This window comes from Cyprinus carpio, chromosome A12 (assembly GCF_018340385.1).
Source record: "Cyprinus carpio isolate SPL01 chromosome A12, ASM1834038v1, whole genome shotgun sequence".
Classification (NCBI taxonomy): Eukaryota; Metazoa; Chordata; class Actinopteri; order Cypriniformes; family Cyprinidae; genus Cyprinus; species Cyprinus carpio.
In genome coordinates, this window is record NC_056583.1 from 2,674,058 (window position 1) to 2,695,914 (window position 21,857).

Genomic DNA, 21,857 nt, shown 5'->3' on the forward strand with positions numbered 1-21,857 from the left:
AAAAGTTTGGGATCAGTAAGATTGTAATGTTTTAAAGAAGTCTCTTATGCTCATCAAGGCTGCATTTATTTGATCAAAAATACAAAAAAAAAAAAACAAAAAAAAAAAAACAGTAATCTTATATATACAGTAATCTAAAATATAAAATAATGGTTTCTATTTTAATATCCTTTAAAACATAAGTTATAAAGCTGAATTTCCATCAGCCATTGCTCCAGTATAAAGTGTCACATGATCCTTTAGAAATCATTCTAATATGCTGATTTATTATTAGAATTATCAATGTTGGCAACAGTTGCGCTGCCAAATATTTTTTTTTGGAAACTGTTATACTTTTTTTCAGGATTCTTTGATGAATAAAAAGTTTAAAAAGTACAGCATTTATTCAAAATATAAATCTTTTCTAACAATATAAATCTTTGCTATCACTTCTTAATTTAACACATCCTTGCTGAATAAAAGTTTTAATAATTTATTTAAAAAAAAAGAAAGAAGAAAAATGTACTGGCCCCTTTTGAACGGTAGTGTATATTGTTAGAAAAGATTTCTATTTAAAATAAATGCTATTCTTTTTAACTTTTTATTCATCAAAAAATCCTGAAAAAAAGTATCACCAGCACTGATAATAAATCAGCATATTGGAATGATTTCTAAAGGATCCTGTGACACTTAAGACTGCAGTTGAAATGCAATGATAGGATGTCCTACCTGCCTGTCAACTTATGTATTTGCATACCTCCATGCACCAACAGTGAGAGTTTGGGGTGTGGCTACTATAGCAAGCTGAGCCAGAGAGTGTTTAGCCAGTGTGGAAAAATAAATTCAGATTCTGTTACAGAAGTGTGAGCCAAAATTCAAAGACTTACACAGGGACAGACAACGGGGTAAATGTTGGCATTGTTTTTACAAGATTTTGGTGGAATGTTTTGGGTTCATTCGATATGACAGGGTTACAGGGTTTCTTCTCGACATGTAAGCTGAGCTTCAAGTTAAAGATCTATATATTGCAATATATTGGATCCAACAGTGATGTTGCACCACACAAGTGTGAGTAACTGTTTTTATTATGTGATCACTATTGCTTTGTCTGTTATTACAGGTCGTTTATATGTACTAAGTATTCTTGCGTTTAAACCTAAATCACAGCAGCATCCATCTACTGTATGAAGTTTGTAGGTTGTCAAACATAAACAACTGTTAGCCAATCTTAGCAGTGGCCATTTACTTCTGAGTCTATAACCCACCAGTGGCGGCTCGTCGGGGGAGGCAGGGGAGGCACAGCTTCCCCAAAATTTTGAGGTGAAAATGGGAGGAGGATGATTTAATGTTAATAAAATTCATTTCAATTCATGTCTCAGAATGTGTATTTTTTGTTTGTAATTTCACAGCTGTAATACCATAACATGTTACTGTAGTTGGAAAGTGCCACATTTAAATCGCAAATGTGCCGAATCTGCTGATGTAATTACAACTGCTAAGTGATAGAGAAGAGGAGGGGGAGGCTGGGGGAGAGCTGAGCTCTCATGCCTCCGTTGGTAAAAAAAAAAAAAAATTAGCCAATCAGCATTGAGTGATCAATTTCAGCTCTGAGGAGTGTTGAGAAAAGAAACCTTGCAAGGGAGAACCTATTTGATCGCCAACAGATTTATCAAACTGTCATTCAAACAGTATATATACAAATTAAAAATAAAGGGAGAACATGCCATACCAAGGTATAGGCTAACATTACAGCAGTCGGCTCTTTTAACACAGACTTTTAAGAGGGGATGGATGTTTGCTTCAAGTTATAGGCCAGGTAAGTGAAATTATATTATCTTGCTGTATGTGTTGTTTTCTTTACGTTTTCTGACTAAAAGCAACCAAAAAGCCAATTTTAAAGTTGTTAAGCAAATAATAATAATAATAATAATAATAATAATAATAATAATAATAATAATAATAATAATAATCGGCAGGGAGTGTGCCTCCTCTATTTTAAAACCCATGAGCCGCCACTGCAATCAACCACTATTCAAACAGAGCGTTTCGATGAGGGGGTCAAAACAAGACAGAAAATAGCCTATTACTTTAAAAACCTTTTTTTTTTAATGTAAAAAAAAATACAAATTATAACATTATAAGTGGACCTCAGAGAACTGTACCAAATAATTTTAAAAAAGGCAGTTCATGACCCCTTTAAAGAAATCCTAATATGCTGGACCTTTTATGAAAGTAGTTTACTTCAACCTGTTAAGACATGCCTTCACTATGTTTGTAGTTCTGCCAGGCAACACTAATAGTGCAGAAACTGCCTACCCTAGCTTTAAAAAAACAGACATCTTATTTAGACTTTTTTCCTGAAACTACCAGATGTGTGTACTGTAAGTACAATAGCCTAGTGGATAGCTTACCGATTGCAAGTTGTTATAATACGGTACTTTATCCCAAGTGGCAATGAACAGCCATGATGCAGTGAAGTTCAGATAGGGAAAATACTGGTTTATGTTGTTTGTGGCTGCTAGTAAGAGTCTACCACTGGTGACCTGACGATAGGAGATTGTTCCACTGACAGTGTTGTCCATGTCTGTCCAAAGTGGAGCAATAATGTCTCTGTTGAGTTGCGACTGTAAATTACTGGGTTTCGGCTGTGAAAGAGGCCCATCAAAGGTCAAATCCCCATTGTTATTAACCTGAAACAGAGGTTAAAAATAATATTATAAAAGAGTTTTAGCAATACAAGATACGGCCTTAAACTCTTAAGAAGCAAAGTTTCTTTTCTTTCAACATATTAATTAGGTATGATCTGCTTTATTTCACAGCAACTCTTTAACTGTTTAAAACACAGTTAAAAAACTTACAAACAAATATATAGACTAACAACACACACACACACACATGGGAATGTGAAGGATTGAATGATTGATCTTGAAAACTGTAGTCAACGTAATATGTGTAAAAGTAAAATTGAGTTTAGGGCAGTATTTAGATTTTCTGTAGTGATTGTGAAAAATGTCACCATTGCATGTCATTCATGCTGCATCAAATATTGCAATAGTAACTCATTGTCTTTCTGAGAGAAACTGGACGATGCAAAATGTTTTTTTTTTTTTTTTTTTTTTTGCTTTTTCTACATGTAAAAACACCAAGGGAAGCAGGTCGTGAAGATGAAGGATGTTGTGTAAATGATGAGAAGAAGCCGGATAGTAAATCTACACTCAATAAAATAATCACATTGCTGGGTGTTTTTGAAAGTTTTGATTTTGTTTGGTTTAATAACATCACCTTTGTGAGTATGAATCTCACTTGGCTTGTGAATTAGTCAGGCAGAGCCCCACCAAAATATTCACCCAAAACATAGACCTTTTTATAAACTGAATAAATAATAAACTGTAAATATGTTCAGCATTCTGCAACAAATATTTTTTTTGGATTTTCTTGACAATTTTAAGTCATAAAAGGCGCATGATATATTAAAATTCCTTGCAAACTTTGGCATTTGCAAAGTTAACGAGCTTGCCGACAGCTTGGGCTGTGATTGAGGGAAAATAAGTGGGTGATCAGTGCTCAGCAATCTTTATGTGTGAACTACTCAATGATGCATCAAAGAGGCTTGCTGACAGGTCGCCGACGCCAAACAAATATCTAGCATGCTAAATATCTGGACAGGTCAGCCAACTCGACATCACATGGTGTCAGGGGTCGTGATGAGCTACAGCCAATGAGAGATGCAAGCATGGGTTGAGGTCAGCAGAAGAAAAACAGCAGCAGCAACACGGCTTAAAGAAAAGTTTGGACACAAGAAATGGAGCAAATTTTTTCATTGCGCAAACAGCTTTCAGCACTAATTTTTTTCCCGATGTTCATTTTCAAATAAACAAGTCCTGTTTCACTTGTTTTCGTTCCACTTCTCATGTGTGTTTTCATAAAAAAAACATGATTTGGGGTCCGTGTAGAGTCGATGGGTGACAGAGTTGTGTGTGACCCCTGTTGTGGATCATTTACATAGTGTTGCGTTGTGTGAACACCACAATGACTTCAAGACAGCCAAGAAGTCATGTAGTCAGAACAGCACAGCAATCTGCCGACGTTTTAAGTTGTGTAGTGTGAACTACTGTAGGCTTAAGTGGGGCAGTCATGCCGGTGTCCTCCAGAACTCAACTCAACTCAACAGACGACAGTTAAGGAGGAGAGAGGACCAGGCCTGGATTTTATGTCATTGTTTTATGTGGCAGTCGTCCGTGAGGGGCTGCTGCTTTTACTTTCATTTTGTATTTATTTATTTATTAAAGTTTTATGTTTAAATGTTTGCCGGTTCCCGCCTCCTCCTTCCTGATCTACCAACTTTTGTTACATTGGTGCCGAAACCCGGGAGGAAGGAGGGACACACTGTCAGACAGCCCTCGCTGCTGAGAGGGATCGTGGTGCTAAGGAGATCGGGCAGCAGGAAGAAGCAGAGAACGCTGGTGGCTGCCTGAGGTGGTGGTGCTGGAACGATGGAAGACGAGGTGGGACGGAGGGTCGCTGCTGTGCTCCTGGGTCGAGGAGGGGTGGCTGCCATCCGAGAGGGAGAGGAGGAGTCAGCACTGTTCACCAAGAGGCCGGAGCCTGCTGCCATACGCCATGTTTGGGGAGGAGCAGGGAACGGGGGACTCGCTGTCGGCTGCCCTCGACCGGAAGAGCCATCGCAGTCCGCCTGGAGGTGGAGGAGCATCGGGCCGTCCACCAAAGATGTCCAGTACCATCGCATGACACTGTGAATGAGGGCTTTACAGCTGGTTGAGGACCAAGCGGCAGTGTGTCCATTTTACAAACCTGCCGGTTACAGGATGTGTGCATGTACACACTGGGGGGAAAGATCTACGAATGATGAGTAAAGCATTTACAACTGATGAGTAGTTTACACTTTAGATTAGGGGATGCAGAAAGCTTTGTAAATGATTTATTCATGTTTTTACACAACAGGTTTTGAATACTTTTTAGTGTGTACTGCAATGTAAAGGCTGACTTGTGAGGGTGTAGACAGATGTCTTCTCTGACACACTGAATATTTTTAACGCTGTGAGATAGTACAATTTTGACATTTCAATGATTTATAAGTGATTAATAATATATTAACTAGCATCCATTTACTTGCTATGCTATTTTTTAAGATAACTTATGACAGATTTGTAAATCGTTAGCATATTACTTAATCAATTGTGAACGTATACAGTAGCCATGTTTTGTAAATAATTAGTTAATCATCATCTAATCACTTGTAAATGATTTATAACTCAATCTACAAAACATAGATAAAAATATTAACATTTCACTTATTAATCATTTATGAATGCATAGTTATGTTTTGTAAATGATTAGTTCATCATTAACTAATTACTTATAAATGACATACAACTGAACGTTATTGTAAAGTGTTACCCAATCGTTTTTTGTTATCCCAGTTATGGTTAGGTTTAAAAGTAAGAGTAAGATTTTTAATGCAAATTTTTGCTAAAGTGGTAATTTCCCTGCATATTTCTGTCTATTACGTTGTTTTATATCTTTTTATATTCACTGTAAAATGTGTAGGTTTAGGTTTGGGGGTATGTTAATGGGTCTAAAAAACTAAATCGTTTATCGATAAAATGATAAAAATGCATTAATACAAATATATTAATGATATTAAGGATTCAAATTTTTAAAGTTTTTTAGCTGTAAATACGTAGTAATTTTACGTTTTAAACGTAAAACGTTTCTGCATCAATCAAAACATACAAAAATTTACCAGAACATTTTGTCCTTGTAGACATTGCGTACCTACCCACTGTACGTATAAACAATGAGACCAGGCTGCCTAAAAACACTTGAGACTGTAACTGCTGGAAAAGGTGCTTCAACTAAATGCTGAGTTAGTGATTTAAATACTTATATCAGTGTGATATTTCAGTTTGTTCTTGTTAATAAATTTAAAAGTTATATTTAATTAGGTTTTTGCTTTTTCGTTATGGTGAATGGAGTGAATTCTGAATACTTTTAATGCACTGTACATAAACACAAACACACACACACAGTACATACTGTACACAGAATTAATGAAGACAAGGCTCTTACATAAGTCTTTCGATGAACACGTCCAAAATATACGAAGGGCTTTTCCAGTAATATTACTGGAGAGCTTCCATCATCTTCAGAGGGATTCTTTATGTCTTCATTTCCAAATGGGTAGAAAAGGTCTGAAAATATAAAATAGAGGGGGAAAAAACTATAGTGATCTAAAACATAATTTATTGATTATGTAACAAATGTTGTTACATGTCACTTTGTTTGACAGCATATCCTTGGACCTGATACACACTGTACTCAAAAAAGGCGTGAACTGGCTGAAATTTAAAATGTAAAATTTCAGTCTGTTAACTGGCTGCTACGCAATTTCCAGGGTTTGGGGTGCACAGGTTTAATCAGTCTGCTAGGAAAAAATGTGCTTTTAAAAGATACTTGGCTGACACAATGATGGGTTACCCTTACCCTTAGATTTAGATTAGGGAAAAGCAGAGGTGTCAAATTCAATTCCTGGAGGGCCGGAGCCCTGCAGAGTTTTGTTCCAACACTGGTCCAACACACATACAATGTAGTTTTGAAATAAGCCTGAAGGACTTGATTAGTTGGATAAGGTGTGTTTAATTAGGGTTGAATCTAAACTCTGCAGAGCTCCGGCCCTCCAGGAATTGAGTTTGGCACCTTTGGGCTAGAGGAAGATTTCTATTTACGGTAGTTTTTCTCTTTCGGCGACCAAAAATTTGGTGCATCCCAAAAATGTTTTTAAGCGCACTTATGATGTCTTATTTTCATGGAGTCGTAGGTTACCTGTGGCTTAATGTTTTAAATGTAAAATAAATAAAAGAAAAATGAATAAATAAATAATAGCCTAAAAATGTTTCATGGCATGAATGAACTGCAACGTGTATGTTAAGTTTGCTGATAGTCAAAAGTCTATGTGACGGCAGGGGAAACTAACTAATGGGCTTGCTAGGTTAAATGACAAGGTTAGATTAAAACTCATTGGTGTTCAAAACAACCTTTTGTATTAGAGACATTTAAAATCTCTTCTTTTGAGATCCACTTAAGTCATACAGGTTTGGAACTATAGGATGAGTAAATGGTGACAATCTACACCATTTCCAGTACTGCTGATCTCTGGTCCTGATTTGTCATTTATTGAGTTTAATTATGGCAAACTATATTACACTGGCTATATTACACTCGTAACTATATTACACAGGGCTTTTTTATTTTAGTTTATTTTTTATTTAAAAATGGAATGCTGCTGAAAGTATTTAGTTCAAATTACATTTTTTGCTACATATCCTCTTATCCACAGACCTAGTCCTGAAAGCATGTATGATATTAATTCATTTAACTCATCATTTCACTACTAATAGATCAATGAATGGTTCAGAACATGCTTTAAACAATAAGCAACTATTAAACAAGATATGCAATAAATGCCACATATTTTTAATTATTAAGTTACTGTACCATTATGGTCTGATGTACGGTCAACTCGAAATACCCATCGACCCGTGACATTGACATTGCTTGTGTTTGACAGTTTTGTGATGTCAGAGACAGGAATTAAAAAGAAATCAGTTGAATCACTTGTGTCATAGCCAGACTGTCAAAGACAACAAAAAAGTTCAGTTTAAAATCAATCACTTATCATATAGTGATAACAATAATATGTTTTGATCAGTGTGTTTTTCAAATTACTTTACCATAAAACGATATGTGATTGGAGTGATATGACCATAATGCATGAGCGTAAATGACATGTTTTTGCCAGACACCAAAACCACTTGAAAAGTTGACTCCTGGAAGACAAAGGGAATAACTACATAAATACAGAGGATATGGAATACTATTTCTTTATGACAGCTTTCCTCTTTCTTTTACCCAAATTTTCTGAGGTCACATGTTGAAATTTCAGCAAATTTCACCAGCAAAAAATGGTCCATTGTCTAAAAGTGTAAAACACAGCTCAGAAGTCACAGAAGTCACTTTCAACCTAAGCAGCTTTCTGTTGGTCAGTGAGGCAAATTCACGTGACCAGTTTAAAAAAGTCATCGTAATCTGCCTGACGATGTTATGAAAAAAAAGAAAAAAAAAACCTTTTAAAAAGAAAACCAAACTTGATCATTAAAGTCAATAAAACGTCCGTGTACTTTTTCGTTCATTCATTATTCTATTTCGGAATGAAAGATGAAATTTAAAAAAGGGTGCAGCTTGGTTTTTTGTTTAAATAAAAAAAAGCAGAAATGGCTGTATTTTGTTTTCCAAATGTAAAGTTGTCATCAAATAATAGTATTAGAAACTTGGACAAAAAAAAATAAAAAAAAAAGGTCAGTGTACGGTCTGTGTATGTTTTGATCATTTCATTTCTTATTTAGAATTCAATAACAAGAAATGGAAAAATGGCTTGTTTATTCGTTTTTTTCGTTTAGTTTAACAAACGGAAAATTAGATTTTGGCTCGATTTCTCATTTTTTCGTTTGAGGTTACAAATTGGTTTGGCTTTAATATTTCATTCGCACTTGTGCGCGGTGCTGAAACACTCCTCTCATCTGATTGGTCGAATCGCTCCGCCTTCAGCATGGTCTTTTCATTCTTTCAGGCAGAATAAGAGTCAGTACTATAATGTCTGAACCACCACTCACTGTTAATTAGCATAATAATTGAATCAGATGTTGTTGGGCACATAATTCGCGCTGCTGTGACTTGCAAGTGACCCCATTAAATTATTTCTAGGTTACAGTATTCTATGAATATTGTCCCACTGATAAATACAGTGCAAATAGTTCTGTCTCCTTGGATAAAAGTAAAGTGGAAATAAAAATCAATAATAGACTGAACAGGGCTGAGTTTCCCAAAAGCTTCATAAGCCTATGAAGTTCGTAAAAACGATCGTACGAATGATCTTAATATTACGGTCTGTTTCCCAGAAGCATCGTAACTTAAGTAGCACTTGAAAATCATCGTAGATCTACGAGTGCTCTGGAGTAATCGTTAAGCCCTAAATGCATCGTAACAAGACAGATTTATGCGGTCACCTGCAGGACAGTCGGCAGATTACACCTTTAACTTGATTCAAGTGCAATGTGATTATAATATAAGCATTTGGTTGTGCTTTATTGTACACTTTATGACTCGTTTTCTTTATTTTATTTTTCTAATTTTATTAATTTATGAATTAAATAATTAAAAAGGGCAAAAAAAAATAGAAATACACATTTAAATTAAATGACTGAAAAAAAAAACGAATAAAAGAAGTAATGTAATAAATGCTTCAAAGACTGAGGGAAAAAAACATATGTCAATGGCTTGCTGAAGTGCACGAAACCCAGCCATTTATTGGACCCGGAAATAACGTCTCTCTCTCTCTCTCTATACTGTATATAAAGTATATTATATTATGTAAAGTATAATATTATACACTATATAATATAATATAACATTGTATTGTATTATAGTTATTATATACAAGTTGTCTGTCTGGAACGCAGCATTAGGTTAATGTCAATAAACGATCGTGTACTACAATTACGAGCCATTATATAGACCAATACAGAGTAGACGTCACAGTTACGTCACTTGCAGCTGCGTGCGCATACTGGTTGCAGAAAAACACTGGGAACAAGTGGAGGAAAATGGGTGACATTTCAGCACTTGATAAACGGATAGCGACTCCTAAGTAGCACTTAAAGCACAGCTATGTGCGATTGCTTTACGTGCATTTTTGGGAAACGCACGTGAAACAATAACGAACGATCGTAAAATTACTCGTAGAAAACGCTCTTAAGCGCTAAGATCAATCGTTATCGGGAAACCTGGCCCAGTTCCATTATAATCTGTCTGTAACATTTACCACTCTCGTCTTTTAAGTCAAAAGGCACTAAGTATGTGTGTGTGACATTAATAAATAATTGTGAAAATTAATAAAGTTAAATTTATGAAATAAATTAGTAATATTTTATCACATACTAAATTGGTTGATGTTTCTCTTCTTAGTCTTCTTTGTTGGGTTTGAGAAAGCCATCATATATTTAAACATTATTATTATTTATTATGAGATTAATTGACACCGACTAGAACTTTAATGTTTCACCAAATTCAGCTCAGATCTTCAGAGTCGTCTGACTCGTTGCTGTATAACTGGTCAGACTTTTACCTTCTCAAAAAATCCTATTGACTTTCATTATCTGAGCAATAAAGGCCTTAACCCTTAATGTCCACTAGAGGGGGCGACAGGTTTAAAAAATCCAATCTACTCTTTTTCTGTTTACATCAGTTTAAATGACAAATAAATACATGAATTTCATGTGTACTGCCATGAATATGCCATATCTGTGTACAAGAATAAACTTCACACTTCAAGCTGTACAACTACTTAAAACTTCCCACTCCCATCATAATTTATTTTAAGATGTAGTTTATTCACACTGGTTTATGCATTTAATGTTTGTCGATCTGGAACTTTTATTTTTCATGAGCTGTATATTTTAAGATGTACTAGGTTTTGATAAATCACATGCACTGAATGTAAAGAGCTAATGTCAGGACTCTCAGTCCTGCTTCTGGAGGGCCAGTGTCCTGCAAAGTTCAGCTACCCCGAATAAACACCTAAGCTAAGCAAGGTCTTCAGGATCAGTAGCAATGTCCAAGCAAGTGTGTTGGAACTGAACTCTGCAGAACATGGTTCTCCAGGTTCAGGACTGGGTTTTAAACCTATAAATGAATTTGTACAGTTGGGTGTCTGCATGCAGAGGTGTATGTCAGTAAGTGCAACAGAAAATGTAATCTGTAAAAACAAAATCTTCAGATCTGCATATCGGGCACTGCCTTGAGGTCTCCATCCATTGGTCAATACAGACCTCGCACCCCACAACACTCCTGCAGCATGAGGTGAACACAGGTTCTTCAATGATAGCTGGGGGCGGGGGATATACTTTAGCTCAATGATAGCTGTATAATATAAAACAACATTAACTACTGCAGCTGGTGCCAAATAAAAATTATTATGTTTTGGAAAACAGCAAGTCAAATGTAGAATAGAGGGCCACACACTTGCACTGAATGTAGCATTGAATATACTGAACATGAGCAATACCCATGTTACTGTTTAAGCACCATATTTGTTCTTTCTAGTTTACTGTGTTTTGGTTAGGATATTTAAAGATGCAGTTTTTTTGTTGTGTTCGTACCTCTGCCTCCAACATCTCCTCGATTTGCGATTGGAGGTTCTGAAAAACAGAGGGATCAGCATCTCTGCGACTATAATTTTTATATAAATATATATATATATATATATATATATATATATATATATATATATATATATATATATATATATATATATATATATATACTGCTCAAAAAAAATTAAGGGAACACTTTGGAACTCAATGCATGATCTAATTGGACAGACAGATCAATATCCCTTAAGTTCAACTGATTTGGTGTTATACTTTTATGATTAAGTGTTTCCTTAATTTTTTTGAGCAGTGTGTGTGTATATGTATATATATATATATATATATATATATATATATATATATATATATATATATTGGGTTAGAATGGCAGACTTGACATGTTAAAAGGAGGGTGATGCTTGAAATCATTGTTCTTCCATTGTTAACCATGGTGACCTGCAAAGAAACGCGTGCAGCCATCATTGTGTTGCATAAAAATGGCTTCACAGGCAAGGATATTGTGGCTACTAAGATTGCACCTAAATCAACAATTTATAGGTTCATCAAGAACTTCAAGGAAAGAGGTTCAATTCTTGTAAAGAAGGCTTCAGGGCGTCCAAGAAAGTCCAGCAAGCGCCAGGATCGTCTCCTAAAGAGGATTCAGCTGCGGGATCGGAGTGCCACCAGTGCAGGAGCTTTCTCAGGAATGGCAGCAGGCAGGTGTGAGTGCATCTGCACGCACAGTGAGGCGAAGACTTTTGGAAGATGGCCTGGTGTCAAGAGGGGCAGCAAAGAAGCCACTTCTCTCCAAAAAAAACATCAGGGACAGATTGATGTTGTGCTGGTGTCAAGAGTGGATGGAATGATGAGGACTGGGGCAAAGTCATATTCTCCGATGAAGCCCCTTTCCGATTGTTTGGGGCATCTGGAAAAAGGTTTGTCTGGAGAAGAAAAGGTGAGCGCTACCATCAGTCCTGTGTCATGCCAACAGTAAAGCATCCTGACACCATTCATGTGTGGGGTTGCTTCTCATCCAAGGGAGTGGGCTCACTCACAATTCTGCCCAAAAACACAGCCATGAATAAAGAATGGTACCAAAACACTCTCCAACAGCAACTTCTTCCAACAATCCAAACAACAGTTTGGTGAAGAACAATGCATTTTCCAGCACGATGGAGCACCGTGCCATAAGGCAAAAGTGATAACTAAGTGGCTCGGGGACCAGAATGTTGAAATTTTTGGGTCCATGGCCTGGAAACTCCCCAGATCTTAATCCCATTGAGAACTTGTGGTCAATCCTCAAGAGGCGGGTGGACAAACAAAAACCCACTAATTCTGACAAACTCCAAGAAGTTATTATGAAAGAATGGGTTGCTATCAGTCAGGATTTGGCCCAGAAGTTGATTGAGAGCATGCCCAGTGGAATTGCAGAGGTCCTGAAAAAGAAGGGCCAACACTGCAAATACTGACTCTTTGCATAAATGTCATGTAATTGTCGATAAAAGCCTTTGAAACGTATGAAGTGCTTGCAATTATATTTCAGTACATCGCAGAAAACAACTGAAACAAAGATCTAAAAGCAGTTTAGCAGCAAACTTTTTGAAAACTAATATTTATGTAATTCTCAAAACTTTTGGCCACGACTGTATATATATATATATTTATGTAAATATATATATATATATATATATATATATATGTATATATATATATATATATATATAGATTCAGGAGATTGTTTCCAATACACAGGGATCAGCACGTAGGGCAAACCTAGTGACAATCTTAAAGCAAACATTCATGTGTCTTATCTGCAGAGGTAACACCCCCCCCCCCCCCCAAACACAGTAAACTAGAAGGAAGTCCCCCCACCCCCCGTAGCTATCATTGAAGAACCTGTGTTCACCTCATGCTGCAGGAGTGTTGTGGGGTGCGAGGTCTGTATTGACCAATGGATGGAGACCTCAAAGGCAGTGCCCGATATGCAGATCTGAAGATTTCGTTTTTACAGATTACATTTTCTGTTGCACTTACTGACATACACCTCTGCATGCAGACACCCAACTGTGCAAATTCATTTATAGGTTTAAAACCCAGTCTTGAACCTGGAGAACCATGTTCTGCAGAGTTCAGTTCCAACACACTTGCTTGGACATTGCTACTGATCCTGAAGACCTTGCTTAGCTTAGGTGTTTATTCGGGGTAGCTGAACTTTGCAGGACACTGGCCCTCCAGAAGCAGGACTGAGAGTCCTGACATTAGCTCTTCACATTCAGTACATGTGATTTATCAACACCTAGTACATCTTAAAATATACAGCTCATGAAAAATAAAAGTTCCAGATGGACAAACATTAAATGCATAAACCAGTGTGAATAAACTATATCTTAAAATGAATTAGGATGGGAATGGGAAGTTTTAAGTAGTTGTACAGCTTGAAGTGTGAAGTTTATTATTGTACACAGATATGGCATATTCATGGCAGTAAACATGAAATTCATGTATTTATTTGTCATTTAAACTGATGTAAACAGAAAAAGAGTAGATTGGATTTTTTAAACCTGTCGCCCCCTCTAGTGGACATTAAAGGTTAAGGCCTTTATTGCTCAGATAACGAAAGTCAATAGGATTTTTTGAGAAGGTAAAAGTCTGACCAGTTATACAGCAACGAGTCAGACGACTCTGAAGATCTGAGCTGAATTTGGTGAAACATTAAAGTTCTAGTCGGTGTCAATTACTCTCATACTAAATAATAATAATGTTTAAATATATGTTGGTTTTCTCAAACCCAACAAAGAAGACTAAGAAGAGAAACATCAAGCAATTAAGTATGTGATAAAATATGACTAATTTATTTCATAAATTTAATTTTATTAATTTTCATAATTATTTATTAATGTCACACACACATACTTAGTGCCTTTTGACTTAAAATACGAAAGTGGTAAATGTTACAGACAGATTATCATGGAACTGTTCAGTCTATTTTTTTTATTATTTTTATTTCCACTTCACTTTTATCCAAGGAGACAGGACTATTTGCACTGTATTTATCAGTGGGACAATATTCATACAATACTGTAACCTAGAAATAATTTAATGGGGTCACTTGCAAGTCACAGCAGCGCGAATTATGTGCCCAACAACATCTGATTCAATTATTATGCTAATTAACAGTTAGTGGTTGTTCAGACATTATAGTACTGACTCTTATTCTGCCTGAAAGAATGAAAAGACCGTGCTGAAGGCGGAGCGATTCGACCAATCAGATGAGAGGAGTGTTTCAGCACCGCGCACAAGTGCGAATGATTTATTGGTGGGAAAATATTTTGTAAATATTGTAGCAAATATTTGAGAAATAGAGATTTGTTAACCTCAAACAAAAAGAATGAGAAATCGAGCCAAAATCTAATTATCCATTTTTCCATTTCTTGTTCTTGCATTCTAAATAAGAAATGAAATGATCAAAACATACACAGACCGTCACTGACCTTTTTTTTTTTTTTTTTTTTTTCGTCCAAGTTTCTAATACTATTATTTGATGACAACTTTACACTTGGAAAACAAAATACAGCCATTTCTGCTTTTTTATTTTAAACAAAAAACCAAGCTGCACCCTTTTTTAAATTTCATCTTTCATTCCGAAATAGAATAATGAATGAACGAAAAAGTACACTGACCGTGCACGGACCCACGAGTTACCAAATAAGATTTCTTTTTCTAGTAGCTAGTAAAAGAATGCATTATTTTGTAATTTACAAGAAAATATTACTACTTTTTACTTTGCTTTTTCAAATAAGTAACGCCAGTTATTTTGTTTTCCCATTTATTGACTGACAGCTCTTCTGTCCCCATGCTGAGAGAAATCAGGTTATGTGTGTGGTTTAAACATGATGCTTACAGTAGTTCTAGAATAAATGTCTACATGCATTTATGTCACTTGCACAAAAACAGACTCAGTAGAGAAAAGCAAACTCAGAATATGATGCAAATAATACAAATATCCTATATGTATCTAATCCAATTTTAATAATCATTGTCTTTGCTGCTGACATTCTATGATCCAATTCAATCATACTAATAAACAAAAATTACTTTAGATCAGGTGTGTCCAAACTCGGACCTGGAGGGCTGGTGTCCTGCAGAGTTTAGAGCCAACTTGCCTCAGCACACCTGCCTGGAAGTTTCTAGTATGCCTAGTAAGACCTTGATTAGCTGGTTCAGGCATGTTTAATTAGGGCTGGAGCTAAACTCTGCTGGACAGTGGCCCTCCAGGAGCAGCAATGGACACCCCTGCTTTAGATAAACATAACAATCAGATTTTTTTTTTTTTTTTTTTTTTTTTTTTTTTCTGAAGAGTGTTCTTCTCCTACATCCTATTCTTCATGCAATCCAGAATGGCAGCACAGCTGAAAGGTTAGTTTTACTGTAGCTGCACCCTGTACTGTACAGACTCAAGTAATCATTATTGTAATGCATTACTTTTAAAGGGGCCATATGATGCGATTTAAATTTTTCCTTTCTCTTTGGAGTGTTACAAGCTCTTGGTGCATGAAGAAGATCTGTAAAGTTGCAAAGACTAAAGTCTCAAATCCATAGAGATATTCTTTATCAGAGTTAAGACTCTGTCATGCCCCCCTAAAAAGGCTCATTCAAACACGCCCCCACGTCACCGTCACTTTGTGGAAATATTTGCGTAATGCCGCCCAAATGTTCACGAAAAAAGAAGGCACGGTTTCAGTAACCGCAGTTAGTGTTGAAGCAGCATGTCAGGGAGATGCTGTGTGTATCTAGGCGAAAGCAAAAGCACTTTGGCCTTCCAAAAGTAGATGCATTTAGGAAGCTTTAAGATTACTTACAACAGAACAGCCACGCATTTTATGGACGACCGTTTCATGAACCTGGGAGAGGAGGTAATTCTGACTTTGCTACGACAATCTGGCACTTCTGAATCAGCTACTGTAAGTATGTTTTGTTATTAATGTATTTGCTACTGACTGTTCAAATGCGAAGTTTTGCGTGTCATGTGTATGTGTGTGTGTGTGTGTGTGTGCGCACGCTTGTGTGTGTGTGTGTGTGAGAGAGAGAGAGAGACAGGGTCACATAGTGGAGTCAGCTGTCTTAACCTTCTGTGGCTTGTGTATGCAAACACATAGGAGCTTCATCACTGTGTCTGTCACGGACTCGGTTCCCCTTTTGGGCTTGAACTGATGGTAAAACTAAGGACATTATTAACTGTCTTTACATTTATTTTGAAAGATGAATCTCGCGATTATGGAAAGGGGTGTTACATTTCCGACGAGTGCTTGCGGTATTTGACCAATCACAATGGACTGGGTCAGTTGGCCAATCAGAGCAGTCTGCGCTTGTCAGAAGGAGGGACTTTGTAGAAAATGACGCGTTTGAGAGAGGCGGGGCATAGGGGACCTACAATAATGTACAGTATTTTAAAAATAATGTTTTTTTTTGTTTGTTTGTTTTGTTTTTTACATTAAAGCACGTCAACATATTCTGTTACACCAAATACACAAAATAATGATCTTTAAAAAAACATCATATGACCCCTTTAAAAGTCACTTTCCCCAACACTAAAGACCAACTTCTTGTTTATAGCACCAAAAGATTTTAGAATTAAGCATGTTAAGATACCACAACAAATTACTTGAATAATACTTGGAAGACAAAAATTCCAAAAGTTTTTCAGAAACTACCTTATGTGAGTGACAGACAGCTTACCGATTGTGAGCTGGCAAAGTATGGTACTTTATCCCAAGTGGCAATGAACAGCCATGATGCAGTGAAGTTCAGATTAGGAAAATACTGGTTTATATTGTTTGATGCTGCTAATAAGAGTCCACCACTGGTGACCTGACGATAGGAGATTGTTCCATTGAATCTGTTGTCCATGTCTGTCCAAAGTGGAGCAATAATTTCTCTGTTGATTTGTGTCTGTAAATAACTGGGTCTCGACTGTGAAAAAGGCCCATCAAATGTCAAATGCCCATTGTTATTAACCTGAAACAGAGGTAAAACTATATTATAAAAGAGCTTTAGTAGTCAGAATAGGGCCTGAAACTCTTAAAAAGCCAAGTTTGTTTTCTTTCAACAAATGGATATTGTATGATCTGTTTTACTTTACATTCATGTCATACAAGGTTTGGTATTTTGCAACCCTGTGACCTGTATACTCTGTACGGAAGAGGATTAGGGCCAAGTAATAAAAAAATAAATAAAACCATCTCGAGATTAAAGTCATTATATTGCGAGATTAAACTCGTTAAATTTCGAGAAAAAAAGTCGAAATACAATCTTGAGAATAAACTCATTAAATATCGAGAATAAAGTCGTTGTGTTTCGAGATTAAAACTCATTAAATTTCGAGAAAAAAAGTCGAAATACAATCTTGAGAATAAACTCATTAAATATCGAGAATAAAGTCGTTGTGTTTCGAGATTTAAACTCGTTTAAATTTCGAGAGAAAAAACCGTCCAAATACAATCTTTATAATAAACTCATTAAATATCGAGCATAAAGTCGTTGTGTTTCGAGAAAAAAACTCGTTAAATTTCGAGAAAAAAAGTCGAAATACAATCTTGAGAATAATCTCATTACATTACACGCCATTAATGGCAATGCCGTACAGTTTTTATTTATCATAGCTGTCCAAGTGCCAGAGTGCATTTGGGTGAAGCCAGCGATAACCTTGCATTTGTCCTCTGGTTGTCATTTCATGTTGGACAAAAGCGAGTAGCATACATCGCCCAAATTGGACTGATTTTTTTCTTCTAAAAAGACCTAGCCGCTTGCAAATTCTCTTTAAAGTTCGTGTGCTAATTATTATTGTGTCATAATTAGCTAAAGTTGATAGTATTTCTTTGTTACTGAAAGAAAGTCTAAAATATAGCTTGACTAAGTGATCCAACTCTGCCATGTCCTCTATCAGTAGGCTATACAATGAGCACTGATCGAATGCGTTATTCTCTACCTTTCATTTCGACTTTTTTTCTCGAAACACAACGACTTTATTCTCGAAATTTAATGAGTTTGTTCTCAAGATTGTATTTCGACTTTTTTTTCTCGAAATTTAACGAGTTTTTTTCTTGAAATACAACAACTTTATTCTCAAGATTGTATTTCGACTTTTTTTCTCGAAATTTAACGAGTTTAATCTCGCAATATAATGACTTTAATCTCGAGATGATTTTATTTTTTTATTATTGCTTGGCCCTAATCCTCTTCCGTAACTCTGTGACCTGTAAGTAAGAATGGAAAAAAAAACCGTAATGGTTGAGTTTGAGAAATATAGTCAGTATATAATTTGCGCTAATTTTTGCATATGAATTTGCAGAAAATCCCAAATTTCAGGTGAGTAAACTTACTGCATCACACCTAAAAAGACTTGAGGCTGCAACCACTGATAAAGGTGCTCCAACTAAATACTGAGTTAGGGATATTTCAGTTTATTCTTTTTGATAAATTTGTAAAGATTTTACAAATTAGGTTTTTGCTTTTTCATTATGGTGTATGGAGTGAATTCTAAATACTTTCTAAATGCACAGTACAAAAATGCACACACACACACACACACACACACACACACACACACACACACACACACACACACACACACACACACACACACACACAGACTGGTTTCCATGTTTTATGGCGACATACCTTGGACGTAATGGCTTTTATACTGTTTATATATATATATATGTATATATATTCCCTTTTACCCCTCACACAGAACTTCCTGCTATTTTTGTTTTTCAAAAAATCTCACGGAAACCACAATAAATAAATAAATAAATAAATAAATATATATAAAAATAAAGTTCCCACGAGGTCAGAATTTACTGGCTTTAACTTTAATTTGTGGGGACATTTGGTTCCCATAATTGAGGGAATACCAGGACACACACATACACATAATTTATGAAGACGATGGTCTTACATGAGTCTTTTGATAAACATGTCCAAAATATATAAAGGGTTTTTCCAATAATATTTCTGGAGAGCTTCCATCATCTGTAGAGGGACTTCTTATGTCTCCATCCCCAAATGAGTAGAAAAGGCCTGAAAATATAAAAGAGAGAGAGAGAGAGAGAGAGAGAGAGAACACTACTACAGTGAACAATGAACTTAAGAGTCAGTTGAGGGTGCTTCTGAAATTCTGAAATTACAACACTGTATTGTACAATGCATTGAGACATTCAAAATATATTCTATTTTGTTTCACATAAGAAAGAAAGTCATACGGGTTTGGAACGACGTGAGGGTAAATGGTGACAATTTATATATATATATATATATATATATATATATATATATATATATATATATATATATATATATTTACTACCACTTTCATTAATACAACTTTTAATGTTATAAGTAGAAATAAACACTACCTGAATGTAATGTCATGTAAGCTTAGCTATTACATTCACTAACAGAACTGTATAGAACCAGGTTACTAGGTTTTTTTTTTTTTTTACCTGAATCTTCTCCATTGCACATAGATTTTCTCATGTCACCTAAAAAGTAAAGAGAGGGAGAGAGAGCAGAGAGAGAGTTCAAACATGTGGGAGTGTGTTTAATCACAAGACTTTGTATCTGGATGTTGTAGAATCTCCGCTCATTCCAATATTTTAAATCCACCTTTTTTTTTTTCACGCCCCATGATGCTTTGCTTGAATTATGGGAGAAGCTTCTGGTAAACTATAAACAATCAGTGAAAGGTTTGCTATATTAATGCAATATTAAGCTTTTTGAAAAACTGGGCACAATGAGGCAAGATTCTATGCACCTATCAAACATTAAACAATTAAAGCAAATTCAAGTGTGTAAAAGCTTTTACAAATTACTTTCTACATACTATGAAAAAACCCCAAAAGCTTAATTTGCACAGCAACATTACAGATGTATTCAATATCACTGCAGTAATATATGTCTATATTATGTAACATACATTGACTTAATGAAAAATGTTAATCGACCTTAAGATTGAGTGTGGTATTTTAAAGAGATTTCTGTCATTTTGACAGATAAATACTGTATTTATAAACATTCCAATAAACACTGGTGATAGGGATAGAAGTGAAAAAGGAAGACAATTACATTTTAAAGGATCTGTGTGAAAATAAACCTGGAAAGAGACGTGAGGATTTGGGTAGAAAAAAATCTAGATATTCTTAGTGCATTCCGGTATATTATTTGTGGATTAGATTGTAAATGAAATTGGGAGAGCAGACCACAAAAGCGCAGTAGGTAGTACAGCTCATTCAGTCAAACTGACAGATAAGGATTATTTGTAGTGCAACTTTATGATTTAAAGTGATTTATTTTAGTATTTTTAAGTGGAACTTCCCCAAACCAGAAGTGCCTCCCATAATTAAAAATGCAGTTGGCTCGCTAGGTAAAAGGTGCAATTCAAGCATGAATAAACCGATAATCACTTCCTATGAATCAAAGACTTTACATATAAAGCCGGCTGGTCTGATTATTGCCCCACCAAAATAATCATTAAATTTGAAAATATAAACTTAATCTGTTTTAAATTGTTAACTTGTAAATGTGTTCACAAATGTGTCAAAGTTTGTTTGATATATAATTTGATTACAATGCGAGTAAATTAAATCAAAATTTTCATGCTAGGTAATTAAATAATGTCCATCATTAGCCAATGGCTAGTAAGAGTTAGAGGCTAAGTGTAAGTTTAGCACAGATGTAAAATAATCACATTTTGTTGGTTTGCAGCCTGAAATGAGGCCAGACTTTTTTTGTTTTATCCAGCTGTATTTACTCAGTGCAACTTACAACATTCAAGTGAAAGATAAAACACCAACATGTCAGAGAGAGAGAAAAAGAAAAAAAATCCAGAATCACTGAGTTGGAAAAAGGGTCACCCCCTCCTAAAATTGACTTGTAAACTCAATCTGGTGTAGCTAATTACATTCTTAATGGCACACAAAGCCATTTGACTCTGAACTGTTATCAGCTGTGCTCATTTTGATTAGCTCAGACTGAAAAAGAGCTTTCCTGGAGCATTTCGGTCCTTGGTTGTGCAGCTGAAACAAACAATCCACTGTGTGGTAAGACAGTGTCAAAAGATCTCTGGATAAAGTTCTGGACAGGCACAAGTCCAGTGTTGAATATTTAGCTACTTTGTAGCTAGATTCAGTGACTTTCCCACCCCTTTTGATACTTTTTTCACAAGTTTAGGTGCAAATATAGCAACTTCTAGGACAAACCTTATCTAAGTTCTCATGTTGCCCACTGATCTACATTCATCTTTATATAGATCAGTGAATTTGCCATTATAATGTCATCCAGTAACATTTAGCTAACAGTTTTAGCTACTTTCAATTGAAAGCAGTTGGCAAGTCAGTAGATGGATACAAAAAAACTTCAAAGGCTTTATCAATGCCTATAAGCACAGTGTGGTCTACTGTTAAGAAGTGGAAAGTATTTGGTACAACACATATGGGGGTGTTTCTCTGCAGCAGGGACTGGAGCACTTGTCAGGATAGAAGGAAAATGGGGCAAAATATCTGCTGCCCTCTGCCAAAAAGTTGTCAATGGGAAGATGGTTTTCCTTCCAACATGACAATGACCCAAAGCACACAGCAAAACTGAGCACACAGTGGT

The 21,857-nt window shown here is 35.7% G+C and overlaps 1 protein-coding gene across 1 annotated transcript in view; it reads right to left on the minus strand.

Annotated features, from left to right (window-relative positions):
• The window catches only part of LOC109065522, a 30,515-nt gene extending 11,103 nt beyond the window's left edge, over positions 1-19,412 (minus strand). The window contains exons 1-7 of the mRNA XM_042768259.1: positions 19,406-19,412; positions 19,162-19,283; positions 16,941-17,219; positions 7,731-7,826; positions 7,495-7,630; positions 6,070-6,191; positions 2,391-2,669 (exon numbers count right to left, since the gene is read on the minus strand). Coding sequence (XP_042624193.1) covers positions 2,391-2,669; positions 6,070-6,191; positions 7,495-7,630; positions 7,731-7,826; positions 16,941-17,219; positions 19,162-19,283; positions 19,406-19,412 — 1,041 coding nt within the window. The remainder of the gene's footprint in view (positions 1-2,390; positions 2,670-6,069; positions 6,192-7,494; positions 7,631-7,730; positions 7,827-16,940; positions 17,220-19,161; positions 19,284-19,405) is intronic.
• Between the last annotated feature and the right edge of the window lie 2,445 nt (positions 19,413-21,857).